Consider the following 19,456-nt stretch of genomic DNA (forward strand, 5'->3'; position numbering starts at 1 on the left):
TGCCCTGAGTGTTTCTGGTACTATTCAGAAACACTGTGGTGACCATTCACATTCGATGGTATCATTAGAAAAGTTCCTCATTCTCTTAGGAAAGATGAACAAATGAAATAAGCTCTACCATCACCCAGGCTTCCTTTAGCAGGTGAACACAGGACTGCGGCACAGGGAGGGCGGACCCTATGTGCACCCGCTACCACGCTGAAATGGGGAGATGGAGGTCAGCTGAGGGAGAGGTCAAGATGGCTAGAATTTGTGTACTGGGGTCCCAAAGATGATGAAGGTAAATTAATACATAAATACATAAATAGATTTCTAGGGAAATATGTACAGATGTCTTTATGTATGTCTAAATATCAATCTCTACAAAGGCAGAGTAAAACTAGAAATCTTGTTATTTAAAACATGTAAAGTATTTACTTAACAAAATACGATTAAGTATTATTCAAAAACCTCCAAAAAAGATGATTAAAATGTTAGACTTATAAATGCAATAAGGTTTAGAAATAAATTTAAAAAGCTATGTTATTAAGTAAGAACTAGTGTCCTGAATGTAACAAGCTAAACAGTTATATTTTTTTAAATCTTCACCTGAGGGCATTTTTTTTCATTGTTCTTTAAAGACAGAGGGAAGGAGAGAGGAAGGGGGAAAGAGAAACATTAATGTGAGAGAAAAAATTGATCAGTTCCTTCCCACACCAGTCTAGACTAGGGATAGGACCACAACCTATGTATGTGTCCTTCTTGGGAACTGAACCTGCAACCCTTCAGTTATGTGATGATGTTCTAACCAACTGTGCCACAATAGCCAGGGCTAAACACTTATTTTGATTTTACTCATAATGTTTCTGGCACACAAAACTCACCTCAAGGCACAAATCAAAGTTATATTTAACCAAAAAAAGGAAAATAAAAATGTTCTATATACACAAAAGACAGACTAATTCATTTCTAGGAGACCAGCACAATAAGAAAAATGAAAAGACATTCTTAGGCAAATCATAGGTGCCAATTAGAAATCTGCATCTACATAAAAGAATGAAAAGTATAAGACATGATAAATGTATGAATAAATATTTAAAACTATTTTATCATTTTTAATTTTAAAAAATACATTAATAAGAAAAATTAATAACAATGTAGGTGCAGCAACCACCAACACAAAGCATGTGTTCCTGTTAGAGACAAACTTGCTTGCCAGCCAGGATTTTTTAAGATGGTGGCAAAGTAAGTGGATCTTACTCTCACCTTCTCCCAGAACCAAATTGGAAATACAGCTAAAGTGGAGAACAATCACCTTGAATTACCAACTAAAGGCTATCTGACAAGGAGATTTATAACGAAGGAAAGGTAGAAAAAGCCACCTCAAGACTGCTTCAAACAGGTTGCCAAGGGCCAGGCATAGACAGCATCTGCCACTAGCTTACATCGAAGTTCCTCCCTAGAGATCCTAAATGAAGACATCAACTGACCAGCTTCAGACAACATGGGAGCAGGTTCCAAGAAGCTTAGCAAGCATATACAAGGGAGAGCACCGCAGGCACTAAACTGTGAGAGGTGAACTCTACTTTTTTATTCTTTTGATTCATTTAACTATTAGAACTTAATGTGGAGAAGATTGTTAATAGAACAAGATGAAATAGGCCCACCAGGGATGCAAGAATGGTACAATATTCACAAATCAATAAATGTAATACATGACATAAACAAAAGCAAAGACAAAAATCACATGATCATATCAATAGATGCAGAAAAAGCATTTGATAAGGTACAGCACCCATTTATGATAACAACACTCAGCAAAATGAAAATAGAAGGAGCATTCCTCAACAAAATAAAGGCCATATATGCAAGACCTATAGTCAACATCATACTCAATGGGCAAAATCTAAAATCTTTTCCACTAAGATCAAGAACAAGACAAGGTTGTCCACTTTCACCACTTCTATTCAGTATAGTATTGGAAGTTTTATCCACAGTGATCAGACAAGAAAAGGAAATAAAAGGCATTCAAACTGGAAAGGAGGAAACAAAACGGTCACTGTTTGCAGATGACATGATAGTGTACATAAAAATCTTATAGAATCTACTAAAAAACTACTGGACCTAATAAATGAATTTGGAAAAACAGCCACATGAAAGTCAATACTCAGAAATTAAAGGCATTTTTGTACATCAACAGTGAAATATCAGAAACATAATCAGGGGAAAAGTCCCATTTGATATAGCAACAAGAAAAATAAAGTACCTAGGAATAAACCTAACCAAGGAGGTAAAAGACCTATACTCAGAAAAACTATACAACCCTGAAGAAAGAAATTAAGGGAGACACAAACAAATGGAAGCATGTACCATGCTCATGGATTGGAAGAATTAACATAGTCAAAATGGTCATACTACCCAAAGTGATTTATAGATTCAATGCAATCCCTACTAAAGTACCAATGACATATTTCACAGATACAGAACAAACATTTCAGAAATTTATATGGAACCATACATGACCCCAAATAGCTGCAGCAACTTTGAGAAAGAAGAACAAAGCAAGAGGGATCACAATGCTTGATATCAAACTGTATTACAAGGCCACTGTAATCAAAACAGCCTGGTACTGGCATAAAAACAGGCACATAGACCAATGGAACACAACAGAGAGCCCAGAAATAAACACAAGTTGCTAAGGTCAATTAATGTTTGACAAAGGGGGAAGAAGCATAAAATGGAGTAAAACTAGCCTCTTCAACAAATGGTGTTGGGACATCTGGACAGATACATGCAAAAAAAATGAAACTCGATCACCAACTTACACCATACATAAATAAATTTAAGGTGGATAAAAGACCTAAATATAAGTCATAACACCATAAAAGTCCTAGAGGAAAACATTGGCAGGAAAATCTCAGACATTTCACACAGCAGCATCTTCACAAATATGTCCCCTAAAGCAAGGGACATAAAAGAAAGAATAAACAAATGGGACCTCATCAAACTAAAAAGCTTCTGCATGGCTACAGAAAGCAGCACTAAAATGAAAAGAGAACCAACTATATGGAAAAACATATTTGCCAATGATACCTCCGACAAGGGTTTGATCTCCAAAATATATGAAGAATTCACATTACTCCACTCCAGGAAGACAAAAAACCCAATTAAAAAATGGGCAAAAAACTTGAACAGACACTTCTCTAAGGAGGACATATAGAGGGCCCAGAGACATAGAAAAGATGCTCAACATCACTAGCCATCAGAGAGAGGCAAATTAAAAGCACAATGAGAAACCACTTCACACTGGTCAGAAGTGGCCATCCTTAATAAATCAACAAACAAGTCCAACAAACAAGGAGAGGATGTGGAGAAAAGGGAACCCTAGTGCACTGTTGGTGGGAATGCAGACTGGTGCAACCACTGCGGAAAAAAGTATGAAATTTCCTCAGAAAACTAAAAGTGGAACTGCCTTTTGACCCAGCAATCCCACCACTGGGATTATATCCTAAGAGCCCTGAAACACCAATCCAAAAGACCCGATGCTCCCGTATGTTCACAGCAGCACAATTTACAATGGCCAAGTGCTGGAAGCAACCTAACTGCCAATCAGCAAATGAGTGGATCAAGAAACTATGCTACATTTACACAATGGAATACTATGTAGCAGAGAGAAGGAAGGAGCTCCTACCCTTTGAGACAGCATGGATGGAACTGGAGAGCATTATGCTAAGTGAAATAAGCCAGGTGGTGAGGGACAAATACCATATGATCTCACCTTTAATTAGAACATAATCAACAAAAGAAAAAAGCAAATAAAATATAACCGGGGGCACTGAAATTAAGAACAATATAACAATAGACAGAGGGGAGAGGGGAGGGCACAGTGGGGAGAAGGGTTTTCAGGAACTCCTACAAAGGACACACGGACAAAACCAAGGGGTCGGGTGGAAGCAAGGGAGGGAATTGCGTTTGGCTGGGGTGGGGGGAGTTGTGGGGAGAAAACTCACAACTGTAGACAAATGCAGACAACTGTAATTGAACAACAATAAAGTAATTTTCAAAAAAGAACACTGAAAAACATGCAAAGACATGGAAGCTAAATAACATGTTATTAAACAATGAATGGGTTAACAATGACATCAAAAAAAAATTAAAAGATACCTTAAAACAAATGAAAATAAGAATACAACCCAAAATCTATGGTGCACAGCAATAGCATTCCTAAAAGGGAAATTCATAATATTACAGGCCTACCTCAGGAAATAACAACAAAAAAACTAAAATAAACAATCTGACTTTACATTTAAAGTAACTTGAAAAAAAAACCCAATAAACAAAGCCCAAAGTAAGTAGAAGGAAAGGAAAATAAAGATCAGAGCACAAATAAACAAAATAGGAGTCTAAAAAGCAATACAAGAGGTTAATGAAACCAAGAGCTGGTTCTTTTAATAGATAAACAAGATAAACACACCTTTAAACAGATTCATCAAGAAAAAAAGAAAGAGGACCCAAATAAATGAAATTAGAAATAAAAGAGAAATATATATTTCTCTTTTAGAGAAATACAAGGATTTCTCTAAGACACCAAAGAAATATTAAGGATTGTAAGAAAATATTACAAACAACTATGTGCCAACAAATTGGACAATCTGAAAGACATGAATAAATTCCTAGAAAAATGGAATCTTCCAAAACTGAATCAGGGAGAATTAGAGAATCTGAATAGACAGATTACAACTAGTGAAGTTAAGGCAGTAATCAAAAAACTCCCAACAAACAAAAGCCCTGGACCAGATGGCTTCACAGGTGAATTTTACCAAACATTCAAAAAACTAACACCCATCATTCCCAAACTTTTCAAAAAAAATTCAAGAGGAGGGAAAACTCCCAAGCTCATTTCATAAGGCCCACATTATCCTAATTCCAAAACCAGAATAAGACAGTACAAAGAAAATTATAAGCCAAAATCCCTGATGAATATAAATGCTAAACTCTTCAATAAAATATTAGCAGACTGGATCCAGCAATACATTAAAAGATCATATACCATAATCAAGTGGGATTTATCTTGGGGATGCAAGGTTGGTACAATATCCACAAATCAATAAATGTGATACACCACAAAAACAAATGAATAGTTGCAGAAAAGCATTTGATAAAAATCCAGCATCCATTTATGATAAAACCACTCACCAAAGTGGAAATAGAGGGAAAATACATAAACATAATAAAGGCCATATATGACAAACCCACAGTCAACATCATGCTCAATGGGCACAAACTTAAAAGCATTTCCTGTAAGATCAGGAACAAGACAGAGATGTCCCCTGCACCACTCTTATTCAACATAGTACTGGAAGGCCTATCCACAGCAATCAGCCAAGAAGAAGAAGAAATAAAAGAGCTCTCCAAATTGGAAAGGAGGAAGTAAAACTCTCAATATTAGCAGATGATGTGACATTGCACATAGAAAACCCTAATGACTCCACCAAAAAGCTACCAGAACTAAGAAATGAATTCAACAATTAGCAAGAAAGACAATTAATATCTGGGAATTGGTGGCATTTTTATACGCCAATAATAAACTCTCAGAAAAAGAAACTAAGAAGACAATCCCAAATACTATTGCAATAGCAACAACAACAACAAAAAATAAGGTACCTAGGAATAAACTTAACCAAGGAGGTAAAAGACCTGTACTCGGAAAACTATAGGACAAGGAAGAAACGAGGAAGATACAAATAAATGGAAGCATATACTCTCTTCATAGATTGGAAGAATTAACATCATTAAAATGTCTGTACTACCCAAAGAAATCTATAGATTCAATGCAATTCCTATTAAAATGCCAATGGCATATTTCACAGATCTAGAACAAATATTTCAAAAATACATATGGAATAAAAAAAAACAAATAGCCTTGGCAATCTTGAGAAAGAAGCATGAAGTTGGAGGGATCACAATACCAGATATGAAACTATACTAAAAAGCCATTGTAATCAAAACAATCTGGTAGTGCCATAAAAATAGAAACTAGATACACACACACACACACACACACACACACACACACAATAGCCCTGGTTGGTGTAGCTCAGTGGATCGAGTGCGGGCTGCGAACCAAAGCGTTGCTGGTTCGATTCCCAGTCAGGGCACATGCCTGGGTTGCAGGCCAGGTCCCCAGTGGGGGCCACATAAGAGGCAACCACACATTAATGTTTCTCTCCCTCTCTTTCTCCCTCCCTTCTCCTGTCTCTAAAATAAATAAATAATTAATTTTAAAAAAACAGAATAGAGTCCAAAAATGAACCCACACCTATATGGTCAATTAATATTTGACAAAGGAGGCAAGAACATACAATAGGGTTAAGACAGTCTCTTCAATAAATGGTGTTGGTAAACTTGGGCAGGTTTATGGGAAAAAATGCAACTTTGTCACCAACTTACACCAAACACATAATTAAAATGTGTAAAGAACTTAAATGTAAGTTGTGAAACCATAAAAATCCTAGAAAAAAACATACTAAAATCTCAGACATCTCTTGGAGCAATATTTTTGCTGATGTCTCCTAGGGCAAAAGAAACACAGGAAAAAGTAAACAAATGGAAGTACATCAAACTGAAAAGCTTCTGCATAGCAAGAGAAACCAGGAACACAATGCAAAGGGAACCCACTGAATGTGAGAACATATTCTCCAATGATACATCTGATAAAGGGTTAACTTCCAAAATATGAAAAGACCCTATACAACTCAACACCAGGAAGACAAACAATCCAATTAAAAATGGGCTAAGGACCTGAATAGATACTTCTCCAAAGAGGACATAGAGATGATCAAATTAAATTTGAATAGAGTTCCAAATTAAAGCCACAATGAAGTAGTTTTACACCTGTCAGAATGACTGATATCAAGGAATCAACAAACAACAATTGCTGGCAAGGATGTGGAGAAAAGGGAACCCTAGTGTACCGCTGGTGGGAATGCCCATGGGAGCAACCACTTTGGAAAACAGTATGCAGTTTCCTCAAAAAATTAAAAATGGAACTGCTTTTTGACCCAGTTATTTCACTTTTGGGAATATATCCTAAGAATCCTAAAACACCAATCATAAAATATATATGTACCCCAATGTTCATAGCAGCATTATTTACAATAGCCAAGATCTAGAAACAGCCCAAGTGCCCATCAGTAGGTGAGTGGATAAGAAAGCTGTGGTACATTTACAATACTATGTGGCTATAATAAAGGAAATCTTACCCTTTGAGACAGCATGGATGGACCTGGAGATTATTATGCTAAGCAAAATAAGCCAGTCAGAGAAAGACAAATACCATATGATCTGACTAATAAACAAAATTAACAACAAAACAGAACCAGAGGCATGGATACATGGAACAGACTGACAAATGTCAGAGGGGCAGGGGTGGGGGGGGTGCTGGATAAAAAGAGGTGAAGGGATTAACAAAAGAATATATATGCATAGCCCGTGGACACAGACAATAGTGTGGTAAAGGCCAGGGGGAGAGGTAGGAGGGGCTGGGTTGAGGTGCACAAAGCAGGGGGCAGGTGGGAAATAGGGAACATCTGTAATAGTGTCAACAATAAATAATTTTAAAAAATTTAACCAAGGATGTAAAAGACCTGTACTCAGAAAACTATAGTACACTGAAGAAAGAAATTGAGGAGGATACAAATAAATGGAAGCATATGCCATGTTCATGGATGAGAAGAATCAACATCATTAAAAGGTCCACACTACCCAAAGCAATCTACAGATTCAACACAAGTCCTATTAAAATACCAATGGAGTATTTCATAGATCTAGAATATTTCAAAAATTTATATGGATCTAAAAAAGACCCCAAATAGCCCCAGCAATCTTGAGAACAAAGTACAAAGTTGAAGAGGTCACAATGTGTGACATTAAACTATACTACAAGGCCACTGTAATCAAGACAGTCTGTCTGGCACTGGCATTAGAATAGACACACAGATCAATGGAACACAAGAGAGAGCCCAGAAGTAAACCCATGTCTCTATGGTCAATTAATATTCAATAAAAGAGACACAAGTATATGATGGAGGAAAAACAATCTCTTCAATAAATGGTATTGAGGGAGATGATCAACTTACACTATACACCAGAATAAACTCAAAATGGATAAGGACTTAAATATAAGTTGTAACAGCATAACAGTACTAGCAAACAACATAGGCAGTAAGATTTCAGGCATCCCACATAGCAATATTTTTACTGATATAAGTCCTAGAGCAAGGGAAATAAAGGAAAAAATAAACAAATGGAACTTCATCAAATTAAAAAGCTTTTGCACGGCTAAAGAAATCATCCTCAAAATGAAAAGGGAACTGACCATATGGAAGAACATATTTGCCAATGATACATTGGATAAGGGTTTAATCTCCAAAATATATCAAGAACTCATATGACTGAACACTAGGATGACAAAAAATCCAGTTAAAAAATGGGCAAAGGACCTGAACAGACACTTCTCCAAGGAGGACATACAGATGGCTCATAAACATAAGAAAGGATGCTCAGCACCATTAGCCTTCAGAAAGATGCAAATTAAAAGCACAATGAGGTATCACCTCACACCTGTGAGAATCGCCATCATTAATAAATCAACAAACAAGTGCTGGCCAGGATGTAGAGAAAAGGGGACCCTAATTCACTGTTGGTGGGAATGCAGACTGGTGCAGCCACTGTAGAAAACAGTATGGAATTTCCTCAAAAAATTAAAAGTTGAACTACCTTATGACCTGGCAATTCCCCTGCTGAAAATATACCCTAACAATCCTGAAACACTAATTCAAAAGAATCTATGCACCCCAATGTTCATAGCAGTTCTATTTATAATAGCCAAGTGTTGGAAACAGTAGATGAGTAGATTAAAAAACTGCGGTACATTTACATAATGGAACATTACGCAGCAGAAAGTAGTCCTACCTTTTGTGACAGCAGGAATGGAACTGGAAACTGTTATGCTAAGTGAAATAAGCAAGTCAGCAAAAGACAAATACCGTATGATCTCACTTATAACTGGAATCTAATGAACAAAATAAACTAATGGAAAAAAAACTGATTCGGAGACATGGAAACATGGAACAGACTGATAGTTATAGGAGGGAAGAAGGGAGAGTGGGAATGGTGGAAGGAAGGGGAAGGGACTAGTCAAAGAATATGAAGAACATATATGAATGACTCACAGACATGGACAACAGAGAGGTAATTGACTCAGGGTGATGGAGTGGGCAAAAGGGGTAAAATTGGGACAACTAATAGAATAAACAATAAAAAAAGCTATTTATAAAGTATGACAGTAAATAGTAAATGCTATGATATTTTTTAAATAAACAAGCCTTTTGATCAAAATAACAAAAAAACAAAAAATGTCCATTGGCAGATGAATGGGTAAGCAAAATGTGGTATGGACATACAATACAATATTTTTCAGCCTGAAAAAGGAAGGAAAGTCTGTCACATGCAACAGCATGGATAAACCTTGAAGACATTATGCTAAGTGAAATAAGACAGTCAGAAAAATACAAATTCTATATGATTCCACTTATACAAGGTATACAAAGTAGTAAAATACATAGAAACAAAGAGTAGAATGGTTGTTACCAGGGGCTAAGAAGAGACGGCAAGAGAGAGTTGTATAATGGTGACAGACATTCCGATTTCCAAGATGAAAAAATCATTGAGATGTTTCATGACAATGTAAATATAGTTAATGCTTCTGACCTGTATACTTAAAAATGATGAAGATGATGAGTTTCAAGTTTTATGTTTTTTAACACAATAAAAAAAGGAAGAAAGTTATGACATATGCTACAGTATAAATGAAACTTGATACTGTGCTAGGTAAAATGAGCCAAAAACAAAATGACAAATACCATATAATTCCACTGGTATGGGTTAGAGTAGACCAACTCACAGAAAGAGGAGACAGAATAGTGGTTGCAAGGGCCTGAGGGAGGGAGAGATCTAGTTCCGACCCTGGCTGTGTCACGTGCACTCCAGCCCAGTGACCTGACCAATACATTTCAAACCACGTTTCCTCATCTTTGAATTAAATGTTCATTTCTTTTCTGTTTGCCTCAGAAAGGCTGTGGAGGGAGTTTGTACTCACCACATTCACTAATTTATTCATGCTACAGACAAAGCCTCTCTCCTGCCAGGTGCTCAGGTACACAGAGTTTTACAGCTAGCAGGTCTTTTGTCCACACCCCTGCCCTGACCCTTTGTTTTCCCTTGGACATTGCTACAGCCCACTACCCAGCTCCCTGAGAAGTCTCCCTCATAGACTGCCCAGTGAGTCTTCCTAAAACAAGAAGGGAATCTGTTAAAACCTACCGCGGCTGCCCTCCACACATGGAAGCGTCTCCTTGATCCAGCCTCAGTGAGCCTTGCAGCCAATCCTCCTCCTCATGTGGCCCTCTCCTGTCCCCACAGCACGCCAATTTGGCATCCATGCAGGTTAGCGCGCTGATGTACGAAGTTGTCGTTTCTGATTTATATGCCCTTGAATAAGCTGCTGCCCCTGCCTGGAATACCATCTTTCTGCATATATATTTGGTAAAATAATATTTTTTCCTTCAAGACCCAACCCGAAAACAATTCAGAGTACACAGGTGTTTTTCACACAATAGGAAATGGCCTTTTGCTCCACTGAGGTTCCATTGCATTTGACTAAATCTTCTCTGGAAGGCACTCCCCACAAATGGCTTATTTATTTATTTGTTTATTATTTTATTTTTCCATTGCCATTTAGTCCCCTTAAACACTCCACCCCTCACGATCAATCACCACACTGTTGTCCATGTCCATGAGTCCTTTTTCCTTATTGCTCAATCCCTCCACCTTTTACCCCCCTTAGCTATCATCCTGCTCTCTCTAAGTTTGTCTCTATTTTGCTTGTTAGTTCAGTTTGTTCATTAGGTTCCACATATGAATGAAATCATAGGTATTTGCCTTTCTCTGACTTCTCTTATTTCACCTACCATAATGTTCTCCAGGTCCATCCATATTATCAAAAATAGTAAAAAAATTTTTGTTTTTGTAGCCAAATAGTGTTGCATTGTGTGAACTTCCCACAGGTGTTTTATCCACTCATCTACTGATAGACACTTGGGCTACTTCCATATCTTGAAGATTGTAAATAATGCTGCAATGAACATACAGGTGCTTATGTTCTCTCGAATTAATGTTTTCAGGTTTCTTTGGATATATTCCCAGAAGTGGGGTTGCTTGGTCATAAGGCAGTTCCATTTTTAATTTTTTTGAGGTATCTCCATAGTGCTTTCCACAGTGGTTGCACCAATCTGCATTCCCACCAACAGTGCAAAAGGGTTCCCCTTTCTCCACATCCTCACCAGCACTTATTGTTTCTTGGTTTAATTGATGATGGCCATTCTGACAGGTGAGAGATGATTTCACACTGTGGTTTTCATTTCCATTTCTCTGGTGATTAGTGATGTTGAGCATCTTTACATATGTCTATTGGCCATCAGTATATTCTCTCTGGAGTAGTGTCTATGAGTAGTGTCTAGGAGTAGTGTCTTCAGGTTCTTTGCCCATTTTTAAGGGGTTATATCCAAAAATCAGTTGCATTTTTATGTGCTAATAATGAACTAACAGAAAGGGAAATTAAGAAAACAATCCCATTCACAATTGCTTTAAAAAGAATGAAATACCTAGGAATAAGCCTAGCCAAGGGTCCTTCATACATATTCCCTGACATGTATACAACAATAAAAAAGAAAGAAAAAAAAACACAATAGAAAAAGAAAGAAAAAAAACTAACCAAGGATGTAAAAGACCTGTACTCCAAAAGTTACAAGACACCAAAGAAAGAAACTGAAGAAGATTCAAATAAGTGGAAGCACATACCATGTTCATGGATAAGAAGAATTAACATCATTAAATATTCATACTACCCAAAAAATCTATAGATTTCAATGCAATTTCTATCAAGATTCCAATGACCTATTTCACAGAACTGGAACAAATATCTCAAAAATTAAATAGAACCAAAAAGGCCTCACATTGCAACAGTAATCTGAGAATGAAGAACAAAGTTAGAGGAATCACGATACCTAATATCAAACTGTACTATAAGGTCACAGTAGTCAAAACAGCACGGTACTGGCATAAAAACAGACACATAAATCAATGGAACAGAATAGAGAGCCCAGAAATAACCCCACATGTTTATAGTCAATTAATATTTGATTGAGGAAGCAAACATATAAAATGGGCTAAAGATTGTTTATTCAATAAATGGTGTTGGGAAAACTGGACAGATACAGGCAGAAAAAGGAAATTAGACCACCTTATTACACCATGCACAGGAGTAAATTCAAAAGGGATCAGACTTAAATGTTAGACCCAAAACCAGAAAAATCAGAAGAAAACATAACCAACAAAATCTCAGATATTCTCATAGCAATATTTTTTCAGATATATCTCCCCAGACAAGGGAAACAAAAGAAAAACAAACAAATGGGACTACATCAAACTAAAGAGTTTTTGCACAGCAAAAGAAATCATCAACAAAATAAAAAGACAACGAACAATGGAAGAACATATTCACTGATACATCTGACAAGGGGTTCATAATCAAAATTTATAAAAAACTTACAAAACTCAACACCAAAAAAATACAAATCATCTTATACTGTGGTAAACACACCACATCTCCTTCACTGGCTGGGAGCATCTCCTCAGTAGGAGTGCATTGTACTCATTTGCCTCCCAATGGCACTCAGAAGAAGGCCTGGGATACAGTGGGTGTCCAGGGACTGTTAGGTAAGCACATTGCTAGGTAAGGGCATGGGGTTTAAGGTTAAGCATGGTTTGCAAGGGGACAAACATGAATTATGTGTGGAGTCTATACAGAGTATGATGATTTCTGAGCTCATACTAAGAGACTGACTTGGAAGGGAGCAGTGGTCCCTGTGAGTGCGCTCTGTGCATCCACGGCACATGAGCACAGGAGGTACCCCCGGGGCTCGTCCTCTCTACAGCTCGCCCAGGCTGGTCATCTTCCATCTCATCAGCCTTCTCTCCTTCCCACCAACCTCTGCTTTCCTACCTCACGTATATGTCAGTCTCCAGCCCATAGGCCCCATTTTCAACAGCTTTCTCAAAGGACATCATGGTATTCTCAGGCCCCAGCTGTGGAAGAAAAGGACATCAGACCATCTACCTCCGAGTTTCTCCTCCCAACATCCCTTTAATAGCAGGGAGGGAGCCCAGTGACAAAAGGGCTTCAGGGAGCAGCGCTTGGCTGCCTGGGAGATTATTTTTCAAAGAGCCTGCCTTTATTCCCCTCCACCCAATACGGACCTGGGACTATGCTCATCTGAGCTTCTGAGGCAATGCCACTGGGCACAGTAACGAGAAATGGACTGAGAGGTGACCTGGGTTCAAGTGCAACCTCTACAATTAACTCTTTATCTGGTAATCTGAAGCCAACCCCTTTTCTTCTCCAGAGATTCCTGAGATTCTGAGGTCCCCTCCCCTTATCCATAAAGCCCACGCACACAGGTACTCACCCATGGACACCAGGCTCACACCTACCATGGGCGCACCTCTATGTCCAAAGAGGCCCGGCTTGGGTCCCAACTCATCCTTCTCCTGAAGGCAGGGAGAATGAATCCCCAATGGCACCAGAAAGAGACAGCAAAGGATAAGAAAAAAATGGCAATCCAATAGCCACTTGTACAGCTGAAAAAGTTGGAAGGAGGGCAGAGTAAGAAGAAAAAGATAAAGAGAGATGGAGACCCATTCAAAGCAACTAACTCTCCCAAAGCAGCAGTCAGCGAACACGCAGTGTGTGGGTTTCATGGGCTCTGTGGATCGCCTGACGTCCTCTCTAGTTCTGTCACATCCCCACTTGGTTTCAGTGATTTGAAAGAACAGGACTATCCAAGTGTGAGCATTATTATGAAGGCAATATTATTCTATGGAAATCTACAGGAAATGAACTGTGCAGGGGGTGGGAAGGAAAGGAAGGAGAGGGATGTTAAGGAATTCCTCCTCAGGAGTAGGGGCACAATGGCTGCTGCTGAGAAAGCCCTGAAGCCTGTAAAGATTGGCCTAAAACGCCCCTATATAGAATGCAGTGCAGGACAGTGGAAGGGGTGCCGCTGAGAGAAATCTGAGTTCAAAGCCAGAGACTACCACTGACAAGCTGTGTGACTAAGGACACATTGCTTAACCTCTCTGGCTCTCCATTTTCTTCCTTCTGAACATTGGGGCCATCTTGCTGCTACCATCTACCTCACAGAGTCGATATGCCCATGTTGACTCATAATGGGTACTCAAGAAACATTAACACCTCATTTGCTTCTGTGTCTCTCTGTGTCTCTCTCTCACACACACACATTGCTCATCCAGAATGCCTGTTAAAACTGGTCACTCCCGAACACTTATTATTGCAGACTGAGAATTTTACCCATTTGTGTATTTTAAGTTACCAGCGATACTTTAATCACTTTCAAATACATATCTCTAGCTCTAACCTCTCAGCTTTGTGAGTCTAGTACATCTCTTTACTCCTCTTCTCCCATAGTGTATCATCTTTTTTCTTCTGAATCTAGCTAAAATTTCAGAAATGGAAAAGAGTTCATTATTGTTCCCTTTAAGCTCTTGCCCCAAAAATTTCCTATTTTTCACACTACACACACACACACACACACACACGTACAAACACACAATGGCAACACTACCAATCTAGTCACTCTCTTGTCTCCAGCCTTGTACAGTCAGGAAGCAAACACTCCTTGTTTAACCAAGAGTAAAAAGAGACACATAAAAAATGATCCTGCTAGTCTCTCAGTCAAGATCCTGAGAAATAAGTTCATTCTCAAGGCAATGTAATGTATAGCTCTGATTCTCACTTGTTTCCATGATATTTGGGAAAGAATGGAGAGGAAACCAGTGGCAGAGGTAGACATTCTCAAGCAGGTGTGACAGTGACTCACAGTGGCCTGTTTTGCATTACTAGAGTATAAGCAGGGACCTCTGACCTAGTCTAAGCTCACTAGTGAAACCAGTAATGTTTGAACACAATCTGAAAGAACAGAGTGACTAGTACCATCCCTGTGTCAAATAACATTAATGTGGCCTCTACCCTCCCCCCCCCCAACCCCATTCCCTTTCAGACAGTCACTGTGTTAACAACATGGAGATCTTTCTTACTTTCCTAGGAGAATCGTCTTAAGAAGCAGGCCTGTCTGGTCAGGAAAATGTGCTGACAGGCCACGTGGGCTTGTGAGTTTGACCACAGGAACATGCCTGAGTAATAAGCTAAAGGAATTTCAAAAGGGCAGAGTGGTGACTATTTACCAAGCTCGTGTTTTGCTGAGTGGAGTATGCAAGCTGAAGCCAGAGCTGAAAGGATGAGGCTCCACCCACATGACATACCTTCTTGTTCCCAATGGACCAAGTAGAAGGCCACAGGCCAGGAAAGGAGAACCATCATGGTTATGCTGCTCAGGTGTATGTAGGGAGCCAAGATCTGGGAAAAAGCCAAAAGTCAGGCTGGATGCACTGGACAAACAGTGCTAGCCCTGCAGGATGATGCGTACCTTCAGTGAGAGCCCCAGTGTCAGCCACCGGTCATGCCAGAATTTGCATAAAACCGTCATAAAAAACGTGCATATCCCAATCACTAGCACAATCAGGATCTGGGGAAACAAAACAGTATCTCCTGACTGCCAGGCACTAGGCTTTGATGATCAGAACTGTCCTTGGGAATTGGGTGTGTCCCCACAGTGCCAGGGACCTCATTTCCTCATCCTTTACTCTGACCATCCTGCAAACCCCCGATGTTGGATAAATCCAATCATTTACCTTCTTTGCTCCCGAGTATTTGTTGTATAGCATGGCTGGGGAAAGAATCACACAGCTACGTGGTCTGCTGCCTTTACTAATTATCATCTCCAGCCTCCACTCAGCCCTTAGCATTTTCTGGAATCTCTCACTCGGTTCAACAATGAGCATTACAAATATCCACTACTTCTTTTATTCCAATTTATACCATCACAGGTATATATTTTATAATTACCTTTGCAATGTATGTTTTCCCAATAGACTGTAAACTTCATGAAAGCAAGGGTAGTATTATGATTACATCCACACTGCCCTGCAGAATGTAGTGAGGATGTAATCATAATCACATTTTAAGCATTCAATAGTTTTTGAAGAGATTAAAAGAATCCACCTGACAGAACACTATATACTTCATAGAGGAAAAACATTGAGACCAAGTAATATAACTAACTTCTTCCCCTTAAAATGTAGTCTTTTATAAATGTGCTGCCCTCTGGAGACTTCTTAGTTCCTTTATTTCCATAATTTCTATATTTATTAAAGTAATTGTATCAATAATTGAACCTTCTTCCAAAATAACTCCAGGGCTTTCTGGCATGAATGCTTAATTTTACCAAACCTTTAAGAAAGTAATATTTTCCAATCTTTACCAAATTCCTCCAGAAAATTGAAAAAGAGATAACATTTTCTAACTTCTTTCATGAAGCCAACAAAACATTAACACACAATCTCTATAAGGGCATTACAAGAAAAGAAAAGCACAGTCATGTACCACAATAACATTTCAGTCAACAATAGACCATGTATATGATGGTGGTCCCATAAGGTTAAAATGGAGGTGAGAATTTTCTCTGCCCAGAGAGGCTGTAGCTGTGGTAATGTCACTGCGTGATGCACTGGTCAAGGGTTTATGGTGATGTGGTGTAAACAAACCTACTGCATCGCCAAAGATATAAAAGCATAGTACCTTTTCTATGTTTACATATGTTTAGATACACAAATACTTACCAATGTGTTATAGTTGCCTACAGTACCAAGTACAGTGACTTGCTGTACAGGTTTGTAGCTAAGGAACAATGTGCTACACCCATCGCTTCGGGACACAGTGTGCTCTGCTGTTTAGAGTTGATTAAGTACACTCTGTGATGTACGTACAATGATGAAACCACCTAAGGACACATTTCTCAGAATGTATCCTTGTTGTTAAGCGGCACATGTACAGGCCAATCCCTCCTATGCACACCCATGCAAAAATCTTAATTCCCCATTAGCAAACTTAACACACCACGACACAACAGTTTAACTGTCATATCAGACTCATATGAATCTCATGGGATTCTATGATCTTAACCAACATGAACCTTAACTAATAACTTAAAGAGTGCAAGCAATTATAGGAAAAAGTTTAAAATTATAGGAAAAATAAAACATCTTCCCTTGGAGAAATCTGATCTTGTCAAATGCAGATATTCATAATAAATTCTTCCCTGTCTTGTAATAGGATACATTCTGTCTGATCTTGGACTTAAAATGTGTGCTGCTTTTTGAGCAAAGTATGTGGAGACAGTGCTTCACAGAGGGCATCTTTGATGGTTATGGAACATGCTTATCTGATATCCATTAATTATACAACTCCAGTCAGCCATGCCTCCCACCCTACAGATCTATAAATTCCAGGGTTCTTTAAAATAAACAACTCAGATGCACTAGGTTATGACATGCTAGAAATTTTCATAGATAAAGAATCTCTGTTATCTTTAGCTAAGAAGTATTTTTAGTGTGTATGTTTCCTAGAAGGTTGGGATATTAGCATATTACAAGGAGTTTTGATTGAGGTCATTGATTCCTCTCTGAGCATCCCTAAGTAGAAGAGGAATGGGTTATAGGCCCAGTGCTAACCCTTTCCTCCTAGGTTTATTCCGAGTACACTAAAACTAAAACTCCAAGCCAACAGGATCCCCCTTGCCAATAGAAGCAGTCTTTCCTCCCAAGTTTTATATAAATAGTCCTCAGGTTTAAGGTAGTTACCTTCCAAGGAAATGCCAACTCTTATCATACACCACCTCTATCTCTTCTCATTGCCTGCAGACTCAAACCTGGAATTAGATACCAGAATGCCTCAAGAGATAAAGGCTTTGTTAAATTATATTGACAAAAAACCTAAAGAATGTGTGTGAGAATGAATACTAAGAGTGCTAGGAAAGGAGAAAAGAACATAGTTTTAGATCAGGCTAACTGTATTGATATGTGCACACAAATTCCCTTCAGAAGTTTATCAGAATCTAGTATTTTGCATCTCAAAGTGGATCTAATTGTTTCTTTGGTTATCAGAAACCCTGGCTCAACAGTGGCCCAGGCTTGATGAAATCGGTGTAATACAGAAGGAAGTACACAAAGATGTAATGAGAAAAGTGTGCTGGAATGCTCTCACCCATGATAAGCCTACCCTCTCCCTGTCACGTTCTGTGGGGTGATGTCTCAGAGGACACTGAGAACCGCATGGTACGGAAAGGGTCAGCATCCTTGAAAGATGCTGCAGGGACTCTCCCCTGTGCCTGAGGAAAGCTGAGAGATGCTGCCATTGAAGCTGGCTTCCTGACTTCAAGGCAATGACAGGGTCCTGCTGTGGCAGAGGCCATGCAGCAGCAGGGGCAAGGCGAGCGTGATTCTACGACAGGCACGAGCCTGGGACGTAGCAATCAGATGGTTCATCCCAGAGGCATCCTCTGTAGTGACTAACAGATCACAGTGCCTCAACTTGAAAAAAGGCAGTGATCTCAATGAGACCTGTTTTCTTTGCTTCTCAATCTGCATCCTTTCCCTGTGAGACCTTATGACTTCTATTTCCATCTGTTCCAATAACTCTGTTTTTTCTCCAGCCACCTGTAATTAACAACTCTTACATTTATATGCCAGTTCACATGTCTCGAGTATAAGGAAATTGAAGGGGACCCCTTCTGAGGGGTCTGACATGTTCCCGCGTTTCAGGAAACATGAGGAAATGTGTCAAACCCATGCCTGAAGCGGTGTGTCCAAAAGCAAGGGGCTGTGCTCTGCTGCACAAGCACGTGGCAGAACAAAACGAGGGGGGAGGCCATGCTGGAATGACTTGCACGTTCACAGATGGTGGGACACTGAGGCCTGCTCCCTGGGGACCAAACACCGATCCTTTGACAGAAGTCATGCTGGTGTCATCTTAAAAAGCTTCAAGTGAAGGGGCCTCACCAGACAAACTTGGGGGCTATAGGAAGACAGGCATTGGCTCCACCAAGAGTTGTGGTCAACTCTCAGCAGGTTCTCAGCAGGAGGGTCTCTGAGAAACACTTGGAAAAAGCCCATGGGCAAAGGGCCAACTCTTGTTGCATGTACCTGGTCCTGATGGGTCAACCCCAGGTGCCCCGCTAGCCCTTCCTTGTGGGACTGTGTTCTCTGATCCCATCTGCTGTTCCCCTGAGCCCGCCCTCCTTTGGTGAGAGAGGTAATGGGACCACTGTGCTCTCTCCACAGTGGGGGACGGGGGAAGTCATCAAGCTAGAGTTTGGGTTTCTACAACAAACTAAGTTTTTAATGACTAAAATGAGCATGTCCTTGTGACTATATAGGACTGGGA

General features: G+C 39.3%; 1 protein-coding gene across 1 annotated transcript in view; it reads right to left on the minus strand.

Moving 5' to 3' along the window:
• LOC123805340 (glycerophosphodiester phosphodiesterase domain-containing protein 4-like) overlaps nt 1-19,456 on the minus strand; it is a 95,887-nt gene that overhangs the window by 39,349 nt on the left and 37,082 nt on the right. Inside the window, 6 exon segments of the mRNA XM_045817814.1 lie at nt 13,103-13,185; nt 13,591-13,710; nt 13,712-13,737; nt 14,535-14,612; nt 15,439-15,532; nt 15,603-15,701. Coding sequence (XP_045673770.1) covers nt 13,103-13,185; nt 13,591-13,710; nt 13,712-13,737; nt 14,535-14,612; nt 15,439-15,532; nt 15,603-15,701 — 500 coding nt within the window.

This window comes from Phyllostomus hastatus, unplaced genomic scaffold (genome assembly GCF_019186645.2).
Source record: "Phyllostomus hastatus isolate PE091 unplaced genomic scaffold, TTU_PhHast_1.1 phas_scaffold_317, whole genome shotgun sequence".
NCBI classification, from domain to species: domain Eukaryota; kingdom Metazoa; phylum Chordata; class Mammalia; order Chiroptera; family Phyllostomidae; genus Phyllostomus; species Phyllostomus hastatus.